Below are 23,120 nucleotides of genomic sequence, written 5' to 3' on the forward strand. Positions count from 1 at the left end.
ACGATTTGTAACATGATAACTTGACTTTTCATATCATTTTAAAAGCAAATGGTCAAGTAATGAAGTATTATGAGTTTATGACCATGGAGGTAAATTTTTGTCATATCAGCATTCTTCATGAGCTCTTCTGACTGCATTTTTCTGTATGCTCAAAATGCTAAAAATTATGAATCTGTATAATTTGCACTTCTTTTTCATTGTGAAATAATAATGAATCATAAATGAAAATCATAAATGAAATGGAAACAACAATGAAATGTATTTATAAAGTCTAAATGCATCATAGAGATAACAACAAACATGACTATAACAGTTAATACCTGTTTTTATTTGAAAAATAATAAGATTAAAGTATTACTATCACAGTTGGACAGTCAATATTCAAGGAAATGAATATATGTGAATTTAAATACTCATTAGCCAGAGTAAATATCAGATCAACTACTTATTATTGCAGTTGTGCATACATCGTATGGCTTAACAGTATCATTCATAATTGCACTACATTAAAAACTTAATGATACTCATGTCTCACATCCCATACAGTAATTAAGATTTCTGTTTGAGATTATATTAAGATCACTGATGCAGCCTCTGGAACATAGATGTACTAGTATGTTAAATACAGGTCCAAATGTGTTTATATAACTTAAGAATATAAAGTGAACTAGTGAGAATTTCCAACAATTTTCCGGCTAACACATGTGAATGTATACTATATAATGTATGATACAATATTGCCAGGTAAATTTATGTTAGTAAATGGATTGATATAGATTAGCATACTTTCTGAAATAAAATAAAAGAAGATCTATATACGTAATCAATAGTGCCTTAAATGCATATCTTTTCAGAAACAAAATTTCCAGAGACATTGTTTTATCAATACGATGATTATATAGGAGTATACTTTGTCTTCCAAGTCAACTCAATTCTTTGCACTTCAGAAACTGAAATTAAAATTTGCATATAATTAGTGTCTCTAAGATGATGATAATATTACATGTAGATCTACATGTATCTGTTACTGGGTAACCAATACATACGTGAAACAGCAACATTGTTACACTGTACAAGGTAAATAATTATGTTACTATGACTATAGTATGAGAAATTGCCATTTTTCCTGTGAGTGTTCATGTATGGCTTTTAATACAAAATTGCACTTTCATCACATATAAGAGTGATAAGACTCTAGCATCTTAATTGTTATAATGACTGCCTACAACATGATAAAGTGGACTGGTCCCAATCTACTTTTTCTGTTTCGCTGTCAAAACTATAACATAGTATAAGTTGTATTGTCCATGCAAATTGTCGCTGACACCAAATCAGGTATAATTTTGCTGAACTGTTTTATCAATAGGGGCTAATATTAGAGTCTGTATGATGTGAGCATCATTTAAATGGTCAGGACGCTTGGATATAAGTATGACCCTAGGGCCTTATTCAAAACTGAAATTTACCTTTTCAGGATTACCTGTTAGTGATAAACATGATGTGCTTGCAACAACAACAGGGTTATGTTAGATCTGAGTATTATCCTAGATTTCACAACATAAACGTTATAAATAAATGATTATTAATTAATAAAGAATACTGAAGAGAGAGACACAGATTAAATGTCTTGCAAGATATTTGCTAGATACTTGCTCTGCTTGTGTACAGGTACCTACAAATGTTACAAAGAAAAACTATACATTTCTGGTTTGCAGTAGATTTATCTAAATACATTATATGTACATAGTCTCTGTCATCTCAAAATTGCATGAATATGAGTTATTAGTATGGTAATCAGTCACATATTGTTTTGACCATTGGCTTTGGAGGTCAGTTCATACATTGATTAAGTCCAATTGTTCCGTAGCTTTAGGCTTACAGCTATCTATTGCTGTTGTGTTAGTGTCCGTAAGGTAGGCCACTTTCCTCGGACGAGGGGTTCAGCATCAGCTGAGACATCATTGGTGGAAAGGTGGGGGGAAGATTATAAGGACCGTACCCCTGGGGCATGGTATGTGGGGGTACAGGGGGTGGCGCAGGGGCCGGTGGTCTGTGAGGGGTGTTGGGATCAAACCCCAAGTTCCTTAGCTCCCCTATGTTTATGGTTCTGGACTGCTGATGGTACAAGGTTGGTTGTTGTTGTTGTTGTTGTTGGGCTGTGGTGACAGGTGCGTTCTGCAGCTCAGCCATCCCGAGTGGCTGCGGCCTGTTCTGTTGGGCCTGCAGCTGGTCTACCATTTGTAAGGCTCGGGCATGCTGCTCCTGCAAGTCCTGAATGTTCACGTTAATGGAGGAGGTTTGGGGGTACGGTCTATCAGGCACCTCGTCTGCAGCGTTAGATGACTCATTACTAGCATCGCTGGCATAATCCGCACTCAGATCGTGGTGAGACGGTGAGGCAGGCTCTTCTTGGTTGACAAATTCGGCTGGCGCAGGAGGCTCTGCTTGTGCAGACTCCACTCCAGACATCGACTGGTAGTCTTCCAGTTGTGGGTAGAGTGGCCCCTTTCGGCGTGGTTTGGGTACTTGGGCGACTTCGTTCTCTCCGTGAGACTTCAAGACGTGCTCGCGTAGTTTCCCGAGCCGCGCATGCCCCTTCCCGCAGACGTGGCAGCGGTACGGGAGCGAGTGGGTGCTGCGGTGTTGCTTGAGCGTGTGGAGCTGGCTGAACGTCTTCCCGCACACTTCACACTTGTGTTCCCGCACGGCAGAGTGCGTGCGCTGGTGCGCGTACAGTCCGGACGTCGTGGAGAAGCGAGAACCGCACAGATCACAAACATACGGTTTCTCCCCTACAGCACAGTTTGTAAGTAGAAATTGATTCAGACACATTACATTTGCTACGTACAAACTTAAAACGGTTGTCATATAAAATTTCCCGAAATTGTTAATTCCTCGTGTTATTTTCTAAAGAAATGGGCTTACTGATATAACTCAAAATCTATTACTAACAATTAGCAGCTACAATAGGTCTTATGATCATCTTATGCAATTGTTTACATTTTATGTTTGATACCATTTAAAGCAATCTCTTCTAAATACAATGTTAACTAGGCTTCAGAAGATTTATGCAGATAGAAGAATCCATCTGATTACTTTTACGTGGTACTTCTACACACCCAAAGCCTTTAGGAAACTGTGGGGACAATGTTATGAGCAAGAGGGCCATGCAGCTTTATTTTAGGGGGAGGGGTCTCACCTGTGTGAATCCTTTTATGCCGTTCAAGTTCCACTCGCACAAAGAAGGCCTGGGGGCACTGGTCACATTTGTAGGACCGTTCCATATTATGTTTCTTGACATGGGTCAGTAGGATGGACCTGATTCGGAACTGCTTGCCACAAATCTCGCACATGTGAGGGAACTCGCCCGTGTGCATCTTACTCATGTGCATGTCAAACTGGTTTCTGTGCACAAAGGTGGCGCCGCACTCGGCACACGTGTAGGGGTGCTCCCCCGTGTGCAGCCGCAGGTGGCATTTCAGGATTTTCTTTGATTTGAGCTTTGCTCCGCACACCTCACAATCATAGCCATCTGGAAAGGAAGGGGAAGAATGACGGGTGAGAATCACAGAACTAAAAAAAAACTCATTTATTTTTGTCCTATTTCGGTTGAAATTGAAGGTAAACCTAAAGAAGAAAAGACTCTAGATGGGGCCTCCTAGCAGCTTTTTTCCAGCTGTTGGTTTGTAGCCTGGAGTCCAGCTTTGGTCCTCTCCCAACATTGCTACCCCGCCAACAACAAGGGGTAGCAACGTTGTGAGCGGACTAGAGCTAACAAGGCTGGACTCCAGGCTAGTTGGTTTGATGGTTTGTGAAAAAGATACATCTAATACTTTTCAATAGTAATAGATCAATGTTTGTTAGTATTCAAGTTTTGGTCTTGTGGAAAAAAAGTGACTAAATATCTGGGCCGCCAAGTAGCTTCTTGGTCAAGGAAAAAGTTTCCCATGCACAAACCAGTGACCAGTTTTGACCTCAAACAACATGTCACACCATGGTCTCCTGTGTATTTCTAACTCCAAATGCTGTTAAGAACTGTAAGAGGCCCCTTTGATGATGAGAATGAAAGTGAGGTTGCAGAGCTGTTAGCAAAGACACAATTTCACTAGTCCCAGATTTCTGCAGAACTCAAGTCCAGGGTAGTAAAAATGAGGCTGTAGAAACGTTGTGTTATACATAATATGGCACAGTGTTGAAAATTGAACCATGTGAAAATCACAACCAAATGATCCAGAGGGAAGTTGCATTACCAGGGAAATTTATCACTTTTGAGGAATGTTATGATAGCAGTTATCTAGTTTATCAGTTAGATAGTTAACAAGAGGTTACCTGTAGTGGTTGTGAAGGAGATCAAGGTTTATGATAAGATAGAAAAGGTATTTGCAAGTTTGATTTTGATATACTTGGCACTCTTAGTTGTTACTTTCTTGATATGCCTTTAAGTGTTGCATTCAATGCAACCTTGTACCATTAACAGTACTAGTAGAATTGGTATCAGTTAAGGTGGCAGGAATGGGTAGAGACGAGACCTTATTTTGCTGAAAATCTAAACTTTATGTTCCTAAGCATGTATATCTTATGTGAATAAGAAGGAAGTCCTGTACTTCAAATAACAGATTGCGACCAGTCCACACCCACCTTCTCAGAAAAAATGATTGACCATAAAAACTAGGATAAGCCATTGTGACAGACACATATGCAGGACATTATCTAACAGTAAGTAATAAATAAGTATATGTAACTTTTCATAACTTAGGTATATATGAATGTAGATTTTAAGAAATTACTCTTGCAAAGCACAATCCAGTCCTTGGGTGACACTGACATTTTCAACAACATTTTTTTCTTCCTACAGTAGTTTACATTTCCTCTCTATGGCACAGTTGGCTTTAAAGCTTAATCTTAAAAACACACATATCTTCCAATCAAGATGCAACATATATATACCAAAGCAACAATTATTATTACCCCCTCAAGGAGGTTACGTTCTACCAGCTTTTAATTTTTTGCTTGGAGTATTTGGAAATAAAAAAGCTCAAAAGAATGTGACTGGCTGTCAACTGGCTAGAATGTTGGCAAGTAAGAAGAAAGCAGTGGCCTTACGGCAAGCCTCCAGCATCTGGACAATGTAAACTGGGGTCCATAAACCAATCAGACATATCAGGCAGATTACCTGAACCCTCTTGTTTCTTTGCAGCCTCCTCTGCGAGCGACGCCGCGATGGGCGTCCCGGTAAGGGTTGACATTCTTGACCTCTCGTGTACGCCCATGTGGCGTTTCAACTTCCACTTGTCCTTAAACACTTTGTCGCAAATCTCGCACTTCTTTTCGTCCTTCTTGACATGGCTGGACATGTGACCGTACAAGGCAAAGTGCTGTTGGAAGGACTTCTTGCAAAGCTTGCAGCGGAATGGGTACTCTTCGTTGGTGTGGGTGTTATGCACATGCTGCATCAAGTCCGTCAGTTCTTTGAAATCTGTGTTGCAAACGCTACATTCGTACGGATTTCCGTCCATCTGAATCTTTTTCATTTGTAGGGTCGAGATCTTTTCCATCTGCCGGTTCACGGCAGGGTTGGACTTTCTCGGTGTGGATACCCGCGTGTGAGTGACTTTGTGTTTACTCAACTTCCACTGGTCGGAGTACTGCTTTCTGCAATGTTCGCATTCGTACGGCGGTCCACCTAAGTGCTTCTTCAGATGGGTGTGTAGGGCAACCGACTCGTTGAAACACTGTCCACACACTTTACAGCGACACAGCGCCTCTGTTTCTTCTTCATGTTGTTCCTTCATGTGGTGGGCTAACAGGGTGTGCACGGCAAAGCCGGTGTCACACTTACTACACTCAAATGGAAGAGTGGACTCGATCTCGTGCTGTTTCTCGTGTCGCTGCATGTGTCCGAACTGGACAAACTTCGTCCCACAGATCTTGCAGCCAAACGGCTTGACCTTGCTGTGCGACCTGACGTGCTGCTTCAGGTTGTGGAGGTTGGAACAGATCTTGCCGCAGACTTCGCATGCCAATGATCCCTCCTCCAAGCCTGTCGTGTTCGTGAAGCTCACATCAGATGCACTTTCCTCCCCGCTTTCATCCACCTTCTGTCTCTTCAAGGAAGGCATTTTGATCTTCAACGGGGCCACTTTTCTTTCGTCTCCACCCTCGCTGTGCAACTTTCTCTTTGAGCCTTCTTCTAGTGAAAAGCTTGAATGAGAGCCGGGAAGTTCATAATCTTCGTCATCATCATCGTCGTTATCCTGTTGGCCATCTGTCGACATGCTGTCGTCTAATTGTCCCTCGTTCCCAGACAAGTCCCACTTCTCTTCATCGCAGTCGCTGAAACTCTTACTCTGCTCACTCTTGTCCTCCCCCGGCTTCTCCTGCTTGTTCAACTTGTGGAGAAACTTTGAACAGACCTCAGAGACAGAGGTGACCTTGAGAAGCTGTGCAGCCTCCAACACTGACCCAACGTTGTCGGGGTTCAGGTCCAGGCTCGAGGTGTACGTGTGTTCCAGTATCTGACTGAAACCCTCCGCTGTAATGTCCGTGATTTCAACATATTGCATGCTACTGACCTCCTTCCTGGTGAATACTGAGTTGAAGTAGCTACTACACGCGGCAAGAACAGCCCGGTGTGCGCGGAAACGTTGCCCGTTAACCAGAATGGTGACGTCACAGAGCGAATCCTCGATGCGCTGTTGGTTGAGGTTGTGTAAGATGGCCTTGCTGTGACCCTTGGATTCATGTCTGTACAGCCCTGATGTGGATGCCATAGTTGCCTGTAAAATTAGAGGAAACCATTTTAGAGAAAAATGCAAAACAGACATACACAGGGCCAGTTACTTCCCACGCACAGTAATTAAGTAGAACAATTTACCCACATATGTTATAACAGCTGCACCAACAATATTGACACTTTCAAGCTGGGATTGGCCCAATTCATGGGTCTTCACAACCGTGTGAATAGTTCACATCACAAATTGTTTTGCTTTGCTATGAGTACCTGTTTTTTAACTTGTTCTAGCACCACCGCCCCACCAGCCACACTATGCTATGTACCCTGGGTGCAATGCCCCAGATGGGGATTTGCCCAGTAAGGAATAGAATAGAATGGGATAGAAAAAAAATGCAGGATGTTAAAAGGAAAGATAAGGAATGAACAAAACCTGATATGCCCAAATGAACTACGGGTGGTCATCATAACTTGTGGCACTAATATAATAATATAAGCAAAGTAACAATAGGTTTATAATTACAGCCTTGAATTTGGAGTGCAAACTTTTAACTTTAGCAGATTGGTCTGCTGTTAAAATGGCTTCCATTATCACGGTTGCTTTACCAAGTTTGGCCAGCTGTTTGTATGATGCCAGCTTTGTGCTTCACCCCAGTGGTCTCGCCAAAAATATGGTAATGTTTTTCCCCTGTGATCCGCCCCTACTGGGACAAAATGTTACTTCAAAACAAGTCTAATTTTCCTCTCTCTGTGTCCGGATGTGACAGCTACGTTCCTTGCACTTCGTAAACTCACGATCTTGCTCATCTCGCTACAAACTCGACGAGAAACGTACCAAAAGACCGTCAAGGCAAACAAAGAAAAGATGTCCGCCAACGCCCCACACTTGCCCTGAACCCCCGACAACGTCACGTCGCCTTTCGGGGAAAAAGCGACGGAGGCGTCTGACAGTTGCACCCGCACACATTCCCGACATCTACCCCTCCCCCGTCTATCGTACGCCGAGATCACGACGGTCCTTACCTTGTCCCTGTGAAACTGTTGTTCCTCAACCCCCAACTGCATATACGGTCAACATGGCTCCGACCCCCTGCGATGGATTAGCTGGGGATTTAAAATGAATGATGCCGGAGGTCAAAGGTAAGGGATGGGCGAGTCCAATCACAGAGGGGAGGTACAAATTATACTTACAGGAGAGCAACTTTGGATGTATTTTGTCCCCCCTCTTCATCATATGAAGTAAGGCATTCATCAAAAACATGAATTGATTAATAATTTTCTTTCTGGCATTTAAGATCCAATTTTCAAATTCCATCCAGGTACAAGCTATCAACACCAAAAAAGATAACAGAACACTTTCTTTCAATTTATTTGAATCGCAAATGTACAATATGTTTTGACCAGTCTATGTAAGATGTTAGTCAGAAATATTAGTCAATTGAACTTTTTGAGCTATTGTTTTCTACGAGAGTTTGATCTAAATCGTCCGTAGTAAAACTGTTGAGGGAAGACTAGATCATAAGTTTCTTGCCATGACAAAGTTGCTGTTACAAAGTTGCCATGACAAAGTTGCTTCATCTTCTCATATAGCGAGAAAACAGAGAATCTTAGCAAATATTTTTCAAATGCAGTGTTGCTATGCTGATCTAAGCTGTTCTTTTTTTTCATTTGGCACAGAAAAAATACAATCGGCGAGCAACATTGTTACATCTTGTTTTAGGATAAATAACAGATGCCCACACAAGTAGAGATGTTCAAGTAGAGATGTAACATTATATCAAAACAAAGGTATGCCATAGAATCAGAATATTTTCTTAACCTGTATTTGTACTGAACACCTGTGGCTCAGTAAATGCAAGGAATCTTATTCTAACCTCCTTGGTAAATGCACAAAAGGACACCTGTGCCTGCTTGGTACAATGTTAACACTTAACAGGATTCATCTTCGTAAAAATTTAAATTTTCATTTCATAATTGACATTGCAATGCAGTGGTACATTGGATAGCAAAGCTGACTTTAGCCACTATCTAGATCTATGCTCTAAAAACTAAGAAGATAATAATAATTTGTTGACATATACATTCAATATAGATATCTGGGAACAGATAGATACATTGTTTATTATGTAAGTAAGTTCATGATACTAGAATAACTAATATATTAAATCTTGAACAACTTAACTTCGTAAATCAATGTTGCAGACTGACAGAAAAGTGAGAAACTTGGGGTATCTTAAAGTTGGGGTTAACATGACAGAGGCACTATTGATTTAATTTGATGCTGTAATGAGTCTATTCTTGATCAGCTGACAGAAGCATCTGCTGCTTTTCTGAGGTATTCTTCAGTAAACCTGCAGGCCTTGGGCAGGAGTATGAAGGACGGTGTGCCAGCAAGCACTTTGTACCTGTAGGAAAAAAAACACACGTAAGCTATGGGAACTGTTTATGTTAAACAACAACAACTAACATAAAAGTGACCAAGGCAGCATGGCTCTCTTTACCTTCATCTACCAGTAGATTTAAGTGCTTACAATCTTCAGTTTGAAAGGGAGCTAAAAGGAGGATAAATTCATACCAAATCGGAAAGGAACCTGATAATACATTTGAGAACAGCCTCTGACTGGCGAAATATTTTATGAACAGTTACTGTCAGTCGTTGTCCTATAAGGTTAACAAAGCTACTTTGAGGATTGACAAGGTCAGTCACCTAGGATCTGAAAGGATGTCCTTTAAGATCGTGTCAGGAGTCACCTTGTGAATTTTACTTTTTGACGTCTCCTCAAAGTACACCTGTGGAAACAAGAACATGTCAATAAAATGTGATATAGCATTTCAACTCTGCTGCAAATCACTTAACACAGAACTACTATGATTGTGAAACGATTTCTGTAGTTCAAGTGAGTAGCTGCTGACCTCAATATTGTGAGATTTATATTTTCCTTCCACATCCCACGGCGCACGCTCACTGCCAAACATTGCATCAAGATGGTCGGCTAGTCTGTGAGGCAAAAAAATATTACACTGTTTAATCAAGTTAACCACTGTGTAAAATTCCAAGACTATGAGAGTTAGGAGTCCTTACATGTCACAGTAACCCTGGACATGCATTGTTGGCTGTTAAAACTCTATACATGTCTTTAGTTTTCCTGACACTTAGGCCACACCACTTTAATTTCTTGGTTACGGAATTTAAAAAAAAAATGCTAGATTGGAAAATCAACAGGAAAACAGAATCTCATAGGAAAGTTTGCACTTTGGTGCACACAGTTTCAGGGAGTGAACAGGGTCAGGTGCAAGTTTTCACCCCAGCCTTCTATTTTAAAGATTTTTTTTGCTAACATTTAAAAAAAAATCTGTTAACCAAGAAATTAAATTGGTGTGGCCTTATTTATAGAAGTTTTCTAATGTCTTATTAGTATCTATGAAAGTTTGCTTGTATAGTCTAAAAATTACCTTGATTCTTCGTGGAACTCCTGAATGAAGTCTGTCTGCATGTACTCTGGGTACATAAACATCACAGGCCACACCAAGCAGTTATTCTCATCCAAGCACACCTGCAGTGTACAAGAAAAAATATGCTTATTTCAACTTGGCATTCTTTAATGATCAACTTTGTTTCAAACACAAAAATAGAAACTCACAGAATTTCATCCAACCCTGCAACCTTCCTTAGAATGACTGATCCACTACTTAACATGTGCCTGCCTGGTCACATGACCCAGTAGTAGGTCACAGATGTCTGGAAGTCTGTACAGAATTACTGTAAATGCAGAAATATTCACGGTGGTTTTAAGTTCGCACTGAAGAGTTCACCGCAAACTTAAAACCACCGCAAAAGTTTTTGCCCACCTTTGACTGTAGCGCTACTAATGTTTCAAACGCAAACTTAAAACCACCTCGAACACTCCATTTTCTCTCTACCGCGAAATAAAAACCATGCAAACTTAAATGCATTTACAGTACTTTTTGAGTGAGTGATAGAGGCAAAGCCTATAGCTGAGTATCCTGGATACCAGACTTGCTAGCTTCAGTCCACTCCCACTGATTGCCAGGGTAGGGACGAGTGGGAGTGGCCACGTGGACAAGGCTGGCATCCAGGTTAACAGCTCAAGTAATCTGACCTTTGCCCCAGTGCTGGGAAAGGAAGCCTCCAAGCTGGCCAGCTGAAGCCGGTCCATGGATTCCGCCACGTCATCCTCGTCACTAGAGTCACGACTGTCTGGCATCTGGAGCTGGATGCCTCGAGACTGGAACAGTTGTCATTGATTCTTTTTTTAACAAGTACATTTAGGTTGATACAAACATGGGCTTTTGCTAGGATTGTGTATTTCATGAGTCAGTTAAAGATAAAACCTTATAAGAATCTATTTTTAGCAGTGATCTCAGACCATATGTTCACCTTAAACATTTGGCACTGTAATAGCTACTGTTACAGATTTAACTCAAAGTCACCCTGTAATGGGCAGAAAGATTTGTTTCCTACCTTAATAGCCTGAAGCAGTCTATTGTGTTGGGCCTTCTGCTTTTTCTCCTGTGCTTGAGCTTTTCTTCTGTCCTTCTCCTGAGCTCTCTGATAGAAATACCAACAAAAAAGACATGGAATAAAAGGAAAATATAACTATGAATGAAATCAATACAAGCCACTCGTGCTTGCTCAATACATCCCAAAATTGAATCTACAAAATACAAGTAAAATGACAAACCAAAAAGACACATTCTACATGGAGTTATTTCATACCTTTAGTTTATCTGCCTTTGACCGAAGCTGTTGAATGGTCTTGTTCTCTGGAGTCAAGTACCATCGTTAAGAAATTAACCAGCCTTCAAATAATACGTCCTTAACACACCAGCAATAATGGTTTCTTTTCCAAGACAACAAAAGAAGGAAACCATTTGTTACTATGCATTTTTGCGGCACTCAGAACTCCTACGCTAAAAGTCTAAACGATGCAAGCAGCAAGCTGTAAAAGTATGCCAGAAACTGTCACAAAAGAATTGTACTGGAGTACTGGACTTAGTGACTTGTGTAATAGATGTTAAACACTTTTTACAGTTAAGTAAAGGATATTCTGAGCAGCTCATCACACCACGTCACAGCATCAGCAAACTGCTTCAACTCCATACAACACAAGGCTCCTGTAGGAATCAGCAACACAGGCGCATGACATTAACATCATCAAGTAGCTTATCATTACCTTTTTCGGAGGATGTACAGATTATTTAACATACATGTGAATCTTCTAATAAAGAGCTGACTCTGAATGCCAAATGCAGTTGATTGCAACATCCTACTAGTGCATGTCTGATTCAGAACTTCCGACAGGCTGAAAACTAATGAAAAAGATTGTAGGCTATGACTTTGTGATTCAGAACGGGCATTGCTAACCCATTGAAAGATCACTGACTTAGTAACAATGGTTTTCAATGACAATGGTTTTCAATGACTGTAATCTACTTACCCCGATTCAAAGCTTTGACATGGTCAGGCTTTAGCTCTTTTGCCTTGGTAACATCACCAAGGGCAGTCCTGTTGTTACCTGCAAAAAACATTGGTACAGTCAAGGAGGTTACACTATCCCCTCCCCACTGAGCATATGTCCCCATATGTATTTATGACTGAGCAATGGAAAATAGTAATAAAGGGAAGAGTCAGAAAAGGAGATTTTTTAACTTGATCAACCCATAGTACAGCCCTAGGCTTACCAGCTTTTAAGGAACACAGATGAAACAATCAATATTCAACAAAATGACTCCAAAGTGTTTAAAGTTGTCCAATGGGGAGACCTCAAACGTATTGAGTAGATAGTTCTCCTACCTAGATGGAAGTGTGCTGCAGCCCTATTGGTCAGGAGGATGGCATTAACCTCAGGTTTCTGACACTTCTGTTGAAGGCCTATGGTGTAGGCAATGGTCGCTTTCTTGTACAGCTTCAGCTTGAAGTAATAGTTACCTTCATCCTTGTACTGCAGGGCTTTTTCTAACAAAAACAACCACGACAAAAAACAAAGACTCAGTAATACAGTGAGCAGTTCAGCTATTTAAGAAAAAAAATTCTTAAAGCTCTCATCGACAACAATAAAAATTCAGGAAAGTGCTGTTCGATCAGTGCTAACTCAATCATCATGTATCGCCAAAAATAATTACTCAAACAACTGGATTAGATCATGTATCCATTTTTACACCTGGGCAGAGTGAGGAAAGTCATGTAAACCTTTCCCAAGGACAACACGTCTAGCCTGGAACACCAGGAATCGAATCTATGATCTCGTATCTGCTAGCCTAGCCACTTGACACCACGACAAAGATGTTGCATTGTTTATCAGACTATGATATCCCATGCATTGTAATATGTAAGAGATCTTCCTACCAACAGGAAAATCATACCCTACATGAGAAATGACATCCACAGGCTTACCTTCAGGGGTGTCATCCTCGTCATATTTAATAGCCTGTAGGGCAGCCCAGGCTGGGTACTTCTCTGCATCATCAATATCCTCTGGAGGCTCAGAGCAGAAGGCAGGATGCTTCTTCATCTCCTACACAAAATGACAACAATGATGTAACTGTATGTTACAAGAACGAAAAGCAACTGATACAAAATGTTTCACAAAGTTTTATTTGTTCATTTATGAACCTTTACGCTACTCCCTTCAGTTACAAAATTATAACTGATTTCCAATTGGGAAGCCCTTTACACAAAATCGTAACACATCAGTATACAAAAGAAAAGTACTTTGACATTAGCCGCGGCGACTGTTGGAGGGCTTGTTTTACTTGCAGTCTTGTACATTAGCCCGTAGCTTAACAAAACCATAAAACATAGTCTTTTAACTTGAACTTTGAAATAAAAGTCAGCGTGACTGTGTCCATGCCTGTCAACTTCCTGCCACTCTTGCGTAAGATGTGGGGAGGGGGGCGATCGTGGCTGTCTTCTATGGGGCATACATGGCCTTAGGGCACAGAAAAAATGCGTACCTCTTCCCAGTTGTCTTCCGTCCATGCTTCCTTGTCGGGTTGTCTTTTGGGACGAGATTCAACCCACTCGTCAAGATCTTTATCCATCTTTTCTATCATCTCACGGATTTTTTCTTCCTTGGAGGCCGCCATCTTGCCTGATGCATTGAGGGTGGAAGGGCCCATTTTTGGGATCAGGGTGGATTTGGACATTATTTTCTCGTGGAATTTTTACGTTATTCTCGAAATTCTAAGGCAGTCATCAACTACTTTTTTGGTTTCCACGTTCGAATAACTATAGAAGGGTTAAAAATTCAGACAAAATCTCCTGAGTTCTTAAATTCTAGTGTGCAGTTCAAAAATAAATAAAAAATCAACAAAAGAGAATTTGTGCTCTTGACACTATATTATCAGCCTGCTACTTTCTTCTTAGCCTATTTAATAACACTCGTAATAGAAACAATGATACGGATCTACAGATTTTCTATATCATTTCAGAATTAACAAGAAACAGTAAAAGTTTTTGAACTGGCCTAAAGGTAAATCCGAGAGGAATTTTCCCGCGCTTGTGATGACCAATCAGCACGCGGCCCTGACCCACATCCGGGTCCCACATTCTCCCCAGCACGACTGTAATGGCGGCAAGATATGTCCTCACTTGACGAGAGCTCCGGCGCAACAGGTAGATTTTCTGCCGCTCTTCACACTTAATTCGCCCGATCTCGGGCCCTATTGATAGATAAGATAATGATGTTTCAGAAGCTGTCGGTTAAATGTAGATTACCGCTTGTTAAATCTGCTAAAAATGGGTTGTTATGCTCGAGATCGGACCTAAGGTTGGGACCGATTCGTCGCTGACATGTTGTCGAGGCCTCGACCTCTGTCGCTTGTCGCCGATCAAGACCTTTAATGTGTTTTATTTGTACTTTTCAGTCAGTTGTTATCAGTCAAAAGTGTTGATATTACTAGATTTCGTTACTTGAGAAAATAGACAAACTTTGTTGCAGCTGGAATCGACTGCCGTGTCAGTGAAAATTATCGACTGCTCTGTTTGTCAAATCGACTGAAATCGTAAGCCCTGGCGCTGGAAGCCCCTGGGACATTTTGTGGTGTCTCTAGCGCCAACTCGCTGCCAAACAACACAAAGGAGCTTCAGTTTTACATTTATTTACGGATGATCAGACTATTCCCTGTTGTTCTACAGTGCTTACTTTTGATTCCCCGTGATCATAGAGGTAAGATGAGTCCGTGTGATCGTTAGAACACAAGTAACTGAGGTGTCTATCTTTGTTGTGGATAGCACAGCGCATCATGCATATATGTATCATCATTTATTAGTATGAGAGGAGAGGCTTTTCCACGTGATTATGGTAATATAAATGGAATATATAATATATAATGTTTGCATGAAGTAAGCCGTTTTCGGGGTATCGTTCTACCAATTGTATAAAAACATGACAATGACTAAGACTTAAAACTTTTTAAATGTGTGGAAAACAAAATCAGCATCTTTGTCTTTAAGTTAACAGTGAAATTAACTGTACTTGATTTTATCTCATATTTGTACACTAATAGTTTTCGCAGGTAATGAAATTTCATGAGTTGTTACTCATAAGGAACTTGTACTTGTCTTTTGTCTTATACTAGCCAGTGTCACTTTTGAAGTTTCTTTAACTTCTGCGTAACTTCTTTTTGTACCAAGGATTTCCATGACAGGTCTTGGCCAGGTGTGGTTTTGACATCTCACCTCTCCTTACCCATCCATGAGTGTGTGGTAAGAAGCAGCGTACATCTCAGTTTCATGGCTATGTGTGGTGTCCAGGGAGACTCGGGCAGGATATTTGATTGTCAGTTGGAGCAAACCCTCTAGCCCTTCGTGCACGGTGATCCCTGGTATGTGTGCCCAAGCTCTCTTTGTCCCATTTGATCTTTTCCACAAACTACACGTTTTGGGTTGCACAGCGACCAGCTGGGGTCGGATTGCAGCTTCATTAGTCCCTGGATACCCCAGTATTCATGCCTGGGAAGAAAGAACAGGACTGAACCCAGGAGGAATGTAGGTTTGTCAACGGGATAGTCAGAGGGGCATGGTGTGTGTACAGTGGGACTGTCATGGGGTATGGGATGGGGGAAGAAGTGGTGACAGCGCCAAGCACTGTAGTCCACTTGAGAGGGGTAACTCTACCTGCTGTTTAGAGCTTCTGTCTTTTATGTACAGTCAAGGAAAAATGCACCGCCTTGGGGTGATTTTACCAGGGTGAGTTTCATCCTGGCGCACGTCCTATTGTCCGGGAGGGCGAGTTGAGAAGCTTTGGGTGAGGTCTGAAGGGATGGGTAGTTTAAAGTGACCTTTATGTGGGATAGAAACATGCCCAGTGTTGTGTGTAAACTGACGGCATTACGGCTCAGTAACTCATTATGGTATTAATTTTGTTTGTGGGAGATGTGAGCTGTGTGGATATTTTGGGGTGGTCCCTGGAAGTGTGGCAGTTCCCCATGGCTACCCTATCCCAGACAGTCATCTCTGGGTGTATATGTCAGGGGAACTTCATACATCAAACCTAAATATCAGCTTCTTCTCAGGGCACCTTGCCAGACGGTTCCATGTTGGGCACACATGTTGCAAGTGGGAGGGTAGCGGCAGGAAGACCTGGCGCCACTATAGAAGCAGATCAAGTCTCTCAATCGTCTTAAATTTGCTTGCTTTGACCTAAGATCCTCTAGTACATGCAAGCATCCCTGGACTCCTTCTAGGAGTGGCTAACATGTACGTGTGATCAGAGTCACACTGCTGTATGAATACTGAATCGAGAAGTGAAAAGTTCAGTAGAGTAGGTTATTGTGGCCGGGTAGTACACCTAGTGTCATTATTTCATCACGTCCTTTGGTACTTTAGTTGTCAGCCCCTTGACACCAGGCAAGTTGATCCTGACAAATGGCAATGAGAGGTGAATGGAGATACCCGGGGTAAGTGGGGTGTGACTGAAAAAAGCTGGTGGATACAGGAAGTTTTTGAAAATGATACAGTCGGGAAGGAAAGACAAGGATCTAGAACAATATTTGCCTTGCACATTCCTGGTGTTATAGTATAGTGGATTAAGAATCGCAGGCATTGTTAGATTAGGAATGACTACTATTCTGTTTTACCAATCTCTCATATTTTAAAAGTTTCACATATTCTAGTATACTCATATTATCATTATCCAGTTTATGTAGAAATGTACAAATGGTAAGATATTATGAATTTGGTACTCCTTTTTTTCAAGGATATTCCAGATTCATACATCAAAGAACAAAGGTGTTAGAATGTTTGGAATCTTTTCCCAAGGTGAGCAGCGAAGGTCTCAACTGGTATCGGAATGTCTGTGAAACTACGAAAACCTTGAAACCAGTGTTTGGTTATACAGAGAATGTAAATTGACCCATTCAAGAGTCAAGTGTTTCGATAACAGATTTACACTTTTACAACGGACGTTTTGCCCGAAGCTTACTGGTTGGAAAGTCAACTCCAATGCCCTGTGTGATATTTACATGTACAACAGACACAGCAGTCCCAACAAGTCTTCGATTATTCTCCTGCTCGCAAAACGAGAGTGAGCAATTCTTTGTACGCAATAGCTACAGGTGTGCTTGTTTTTCGGCAGTGTCTAGCAGGTTTTTGACGTCAAGTGCTCTTTATGAGTTTTACCTTGTCCGTGGGCCAGAACAGGCCGTCAAGCTGAATGCCTCACTCTTTAGGTCACAACTGTCAAGTTCAGGTAACAATTGAAGTCTTTGAAGATTTCTTATCTTGTGTTTTTTCTTCAGGTTCTTCAGGTATATGGCAAGGTTAAGGTATTGATTCAAGTACAAGTCTCCTTCTGTTCCTGCCTTGTAAAAGAAAACTGAGGATATTGTCTGGAGATGTCCCTCACTTATACAATACAAGAAACTGAGCCATCCAAATTGTAGTTCACGGATGTTGCTAGCTTTACGTTTTTGTCTGTTCCACTAAAAAAAAATGGATTCAATGAGGGTCCAAAGCCTGCATTTCTGGCGAAAATGTATTTTCATATCATGATTCATGAAGCTCACATTTTTGTCTGTTCACAGGGACAGATGGGCAAATTTTGTTCCCATCATCAAATTTTCGTCATCAGACTTTGTGTTTTAAATGAAGGAATATCAAAGGTACCATTGATTAGTATTTGCTGCGAGAAGTGCATAGAAAATGCTGTTACAGTGTTCTGTTTAGCTGTACTTTTACAATAGATCATGAGTCATCTTCAACACCTTATTTGATGTACTGTATGATGTACTACTACTATATTTATTTTTCCATAAACTCATATAGGACTGTTATAGTTGAGCTGTCAGTTTCACCTGCCCTGTACCTTAAACCCACATCTGGCATCAAACAGTTCTTAAGTTTATTTACAAGCCAGCATTTGCACAACCAAAGAACAAACTGGCCCAATATTACCTGTTCTATTGCCTTGTCCCAGTCACAGAAATCATGACTATCCGGTGTTTGAAGAGAAAATTACCTTTGTTTTCACTTTGTTTACAGCCTTTGTGTTGTGTTATAAGAACAGCACACCTGCAGTGGAAGAGTCTGTGTTAGGCAATGCAAAATCAACGCCATGGAGGCCATCATCCTGTACATTGACTTTCAGTAGAAGTAAAGATTTTATAAACTAAAAACCCAATATTTGCTGGCAATTGCTAAATATTACCCTCCCGATATATTACCAAAGTATTATTCATTCATTGCTCATCCAACAGTGCCTCCTGGCAAAGAAGGGAGCAAAATTTAACTGTTTCTTTCGCGGACAATCTACCCACAAACCGTCATAAACATGTAAACTTTGGTAACAAACCAACTAACCAATCCTGGTAAATTCCAAGTAAATCTCGCTCCTCTTTGCACCTGGATAAGAGTCTAAGAAGGGTGTGAGAAATGTTGAGGCTTGTCTGACAGAAGCAAAGAGCTGTGAGATGTTTACTCAGATGACCCCTCAGTGTCCACACACTCAGGTTTCTGCCCAGGAATGCTGGGGGAACCACTGAGGTAGCACGCTCCTCTGGTAACACAACCAAGGTTTGGGCGGAGGTTTGGCCTTGGTGTGAAGTTGGGAGGAATTCTGTGCAGGTTGCCAGTCCTGGAAGCTTTTGCTGAACTCTGAGACCTGGCGTAATATGTGGGAAGCTGTAGGTATGTCATTTTTCACTCTGCTTGCTTCAAAATGCAGTCTTCTGAGTGCTAAATGGTTATAGGTGTGTCGCTAATAGTTATATCACTATCTTGGACATATACCGGTGGACCGAAAGTTAAACAAGTGGAATTAGTTTCGACAATATCATGTTAATTGTGTAATACTATAGACTTCCTCTACAATGATACAATACAAATTGAGTTTTTAGAAGATTTCATTTCTCACAAGGCACAGGTGTTGTGGGAGAAGCAGTTGTATAATCTGTAGTTTTAATCCAAAATTTTGGCATTTCTTATGGAGAGATATTGTTTGGTAAACAGATGTTATATCCTTGTTGTAGCTTGTTCTGTTTAAAAACATACAAAGTTTTGCCAACAGACTATAATAATGCGTCATGTTTGGTATTGTCCCAAGCAGGATATCTTATAAAATTACTGTCAGAAAGATTGATTTATTACCTTTATGTGATGACACTTTTATGCCAAGAAAGGGTAAAACTGTGGATAAAATGTTGTCGGCAACTCAAGAAATTGACTTATTCCTTAAGATGTCTAGCAATCCATTCTTATTAGTCTAAACCTGATGGAAAAGGGAGTTACTTTAGACTATCACTTCTGCCAATGAGCAGTGTCATTCAAAATCTATGGAGAGACAACACCTAAGACACAACATGTTCATTGTCAGGGTGGTGAGGTGACACATATTCTGGACTAAATTCTGTTTCTGAAATTTCTGTTTCCAAACTTGTGTATAAGTCATAATCAGAAGGTGGGTGGCGGAGATGCACCCAAACCTACAGTGTTGTCACCAGTCCCAGCATTCCTTCATGCCAGAAGAGACTAAGTACCCTCACACTGTAGAGTGACGGGTCAATTTAGCCCCTGTCAGGTTTCAAATTGTTCCCTGGACCCTGGAGTGACATCCACAAGGTATTGTGAGCACTAATCTCTGAGTTCTAACATTCAACCTAGGAAAGAACCAGGAATGACTGTTCAATTGATGTACGTATACAGTTGAATAAACCATGGACAAAACTTGTCTAACATTCACTTTCAACTTGACAAAATCAACTACAGAATTGATGTACTAAAGTACCCCTATTTTGATATCAATTGATAAATTGAGTCATTATTTAAACAAGAAAGTTGATATATTTTTTTCTATTTTTTTCAGTAGTTCATACGTCATTCACTTCTGTCAGCAGTCGTAATTCTTCACTAATTAATGCAAGTTCAAACAATAAACTGTACAGTATTTATTTACTCTGCATATGTAGTTCAACATCAATAGTAATACTCAACTATCAGTTATGTATAGATATAATTAGCTAATCTAACTCTAAGTATTTGATATTTTTACAGTACATATCTGAATGTATTGAAGATAAATCTGGGACTTGAGAGAGAGTTAGTGAAGAGCTTACATGACAAGATTATCTGGCATGGTTAAGCTTCAGGCATGCATGCCACAAAGCAAGGTGTGTGTGTGCTACATACATTGTACACAAGTGGGTGGGTGGGGTCCGCTAGTGTCTACTATCCCAGGGGCAAACCACTACAGGTTATCGAAGTAGGACGCTAAAGAAATGGACGAAAAAACTTAGCCATTAAAAAATCAAGGCAGAAATTGCTGAGAAAAGTTGGCTTTAGAAATGTTGTATTTTATAGGACAATGAAATGCACGTTTTTTTCACCTTGCGAAAATTAATGCATTTTTTCACACACCCCTTTCAATTTCTTTTGGTCTACCCCTTACTTGTCAAGTCCACCCCCACATATAAATAGGACTGGCTTACTGAGGAATTTGTCTATTTTTGTTCTGGGTTATTATGTAAGGTGGCCTTTACAACTATTAAGTAGTAGCACATTTTTTATTTGATTATTGAATCAATGATTTTTTTTTTTTTTTTTTTACTGAAGTCACTTTATTCTCAGATCAGCATTAACATACAGCGTTTTCAAATTTCAAAGTCTGTTAGGTTCATAACAAATGTAAGTTGTATCACAAGCAAGTCATGTATAAGCAGTAATATAAATCCCCCCTTTTTTTTATACAACAAAATAAATACATGTCTATTTGAATCAATGATTATTATTCTTTATTATGATTTTTATGGTACATTTATTTATTCATCCACAATACTATATACTTCATTTTCTAACCTTAGTATTAACGCTACCAGACACCAGTAAAATCTGTCTTCCAAAAGAAAAATGGCGAAACATAGTTCATATTCATTAAGTCACTTTAGGGGCAAACAATATACAGTATATATAGTGTAATCTTTCTTCCGTGTGGCAGTGAGCTACAAAGGCCTTAGTGTTCTTGACTTTGAGGATTAAATTCCGGTGGGTTTAAGAGATTCCGAGACTTCCGATCCCAATGATCCATTCTGAAGGGTTAGGAAGGTTTGGGTGAACGGGACAATACCACAAGTTGTCTAAGGTCAACTTTTGGAAGGAAGGTCAGGGTTAGGCATGTATGTCTCTGTGGGATACATCTAGATTCTAGAAGTCTTCATTTTCAGTGAAAGGTTCTGCTGTGTTTGGTGGGTGGTGCTGGAAATGCAGTCATGGTGACCAATTGAAGCTTTGGTTGTGGTTTTACCAGGTTGGTATATATGCTGGTTGGTTTGTAAGCAAGACAACTCAATAACTTGAAAATATGAATTCCAACAGTTTTTTCATTGTTATTCTAAATTGTAAATCTAGCTCTTGGCTGTAGAAAAGTTAGTGATAAAATGATTGAATAGGTTTGAATCTATAGCCAAGAAAACTTATTTGTTACCACTGCAACGTAGATTTCCTTTGAAACTTCAGCTTCCTTTCTTTGAAGAGATTTACATTGCTGTCTAACCTATGGCTCAATCTCACTCATAGGATGATAGATTACAACGGCATTCTTATCACTCAAAATTCAGCCTATCCTGTGCAGCAAAAAGTTGCAGTCAATCCTGTTCTGTTATAGCCTTGCTGAAAATCCTTTCACAGAAAAATAGATTTGACCACGGACAAAATTGACCGCGCCAAGAATAAATGTCAACCACGCGACTCTAAAGGTTAGGTCAAGTGACACACATACGCCTGATACGGAACAAAAGAAGGACTGACTGAGACAGGAAACAAGGAATGTTTTTACTTTGGCTGTACAAACAGGGACTGTACGCAAAACGTCAGACCTGTCTCTGTCCTTGGATCCACACTGTCTCCTGGACGTTTACTTCAAAACAGTTGTTGTCAAAACAGACGTGTTTGTATAGGCAGGAGGACGGCAGGATGTGAAGGTGTTGTCTAGTAGTAGGAGTCCATTCTTGCTCCGAGTTTACTGCAGATACAGCTGAAGTTATCAAGCACTGTGTCATCAAGTACGGTCGGTAGGCGCCTCTTTATTTGAAGTTAGCAAGAACAAAGTTCTTGGTACACAACGACTGACTACATACTAGTACTAGTAGTATTTTGTTCAAAACCGACGTTTCGGTGGCCGTCAGGGCAATTCTGACCAGTTGGGAAAGGATTCGGACTGCTTCGGAAAGATGGTACATTGGTTTTGATTAAAACACTTGGTTTGTACAGAGAACTTACCCCAGCCTACCCCTTTGTTGCAACTGAAAGTAGCCAAATGGCATGTACATGTAGATCTATGTTAGTGAACTTGGATGGAGTGTCTAGTACACAGGTGAACTCATTGATGTTTATTTATCAGACCGACTGGTTTAACTTTAGCTTTACTTACCCTCATCCATGGGTTACCAATGCCAGTAATTACAGTACTGTAACAGTAAGTGTAACCTTGTAGGATTACAGGTCAAGTAGGTGTTAATATTGTTGGAAGAGAAGCAAGATGGGGGGTTTGACTTGGCTGCATTTATCATTTCAATACGATAGGGAGAGGGAAGTAGAGAAGGCAATCTGAACAAAAATGGCAAATTACATCCTTGAGCAGCCTTGGATTTTACATCAGAGCCAGAATACCTAGCCCTTCATTTTTGGAACCTTTAAGTCAGCTTTGACAGTAGACAACATCAGCTGATGGCATTTGATATGGTAAAAGGCGTGCAGAGAAACTCTAAGATAGAAAATGTGTTGTTGGTGACAGGTCAGGGGTCAATTCTATCCAGTGCGGAGCTGTTTAACCGCATAGTGCTGGAGGAGGGAGGTCTTTACACAGCTGAGGGTCGGTAGTTACAGTCGACTCACTCCTCCTTGTGTTCTGTACCCTCCATCTTAAAGGAGAGCGTTGGA

General features: G+C 40.5%; 3 protein-coding genes across 6 annotated transcripts in view; 1 reads left to right on the plus strand and 2 right to left on the minus strand.

The window, feature by feature from the left end:
- Positions 1–307: 307 nt before the first annotated feature.
- On the minus strand, positions 308–7,886 carry LOC136445253 (zinc finger protein 665-like). 2 transcript variants are annotated; one of them, XM_066443155.1, is made up of 4 exons: positions 7,754–7,886; positions 5,174–6,776; positions 3,200–3,532; positions 308–2,792 (listed from the first exon to the last, which is right to left on the minus strand). In XM_066443155.1, exons 1-4 carry the CDS (start codon positions 7,793–7,795, stop codon positions 1,900–1,902), a joined length of 2,871 nt encoding a protein of 956 aa, XP_066299252.1. In that variant the 5' UTR covers positions 7,796–7,886; the 3' UTR covers positions 308–1,899. The 2 variants fall into 2 exon arrangements, with proteins under 2 accessions (XP_066299252.1, XP_066299251.1); XM_066443154.1 differs by lacking the exon at positions 7,754–7,886 and adding an exon at positions 7,566–7,721.
- Positions 7,887–8,083: 197 nt separating this feature from the next.
- Positions 8,084–13,877, minus strand: LOC136444766 (tetratricopeptide repeat protein 4-like). Its single transcript, XM_066442501.1, has 12 exons — positions 13,706–13,877; positions 13,146–13,266; positions 12,546–12,707; positions 12,190–12,267; positions 11,799–11,866; positions 11,469–11,525; positions 11,214–11,300; positions 10,852–10,977; positions 10,184–10,284; positions 9,644–9,728; positions 9,438–9,520; positions 8,084–9,135 (listed from the first exon to the last, which is right to left on the minus strand). Exons 1-12 carry the CDS (start codon positions 13,868–13,870, stop codon positions 9,033–9,035), a joined length of 1,236 nt encoding a protein of 411 aa, XP_066298598.1. The 5' UTR covers positions 13,871–13,877; the 3' UTR covers positions 8,084–9,032.
- A 359-nt stretch (positions 13,878–14,236) lies between these two features.
- The window catches only part of LOC136444765 (KN motif and ankyrin repeat domain-containing protein 1-like), a 50,684-nt gene continuing 41,800 nt past the window's right edge, over positions 14,237–23,120 (plus strand). For all 3 annotated transcript variants that reach the window (XM_066442496.1, XM_066442500.1, XM_066442498.1), the window contains exon 1: positions 14,237–14,366. The gene's annotated coding sequence lies outside the window, so the exon portion shown is untranslated. The remainder of the gene's footprint in view (positions 14,367–23,120) is intronic.

Source organism: Branchiostoma lanceolatum, chromosome 11 (assembly GCF_035083965.1).
Source record: "Branchiostoma lanceolatum isolate klBraLanc5 chromosome 11, klBraLanc5.hap2, whole genome shotgun sequence".
NCBI classification, from domain to species: domain Eukaryota; kingdom Metazoa; phylum Chordata; class Leptocardii; order Amphioxiformes; family Branchiostomatidae; genus Branchiostoma; species Branchiostoma lanceolatum.

Bases quoted from the DNA above. Each gene is read 5' to 3' on its own strand.
- LOC136445253 (XM_066443154.1), bottom strand. From the start codon at position 7,706: ATGTCGGGAATGTGTGCGGGTGCAACTGTCAGACGCCTCCGTCGCTTT. The intron at 3,533-5,173 runs GTAATCTGCCTG...CTTCCTTTCCAG, and splicing joins AAAGAAACAAGAGGGTTCAG to ATGGCTATGATTGTGAGGTG. The intron at 2,793-3,199 runs GTGAGACCCCTC...ACTGTGCTGTAG, and splicing joins GCATAAAAGGATTCACACAG to GGGAGAAACCGTATGTTTGT.
- LOC136444766 (XM_066442501.1), bottom strand. From the start codon at position 13,870: ATGGGCCCTTCCACCCTCAATGCATCAGGCAAGATGGCGGCCTCCAAG. The intron at 11,526-11,798 runs ATATCCTTTACT...TAACGATGGTAC, and splicing joins GGTGTGATGAGCTGCTCAGA to TTGACTCCAGAGAACAAGAC. The intron at 9,521-9,643 runs GTCAGCAGCTAC...TTGTTTCCACAG, and splicing joins ATAAATCTCACAATATTGAG to GTGTACTTTGAGGAGACGTC.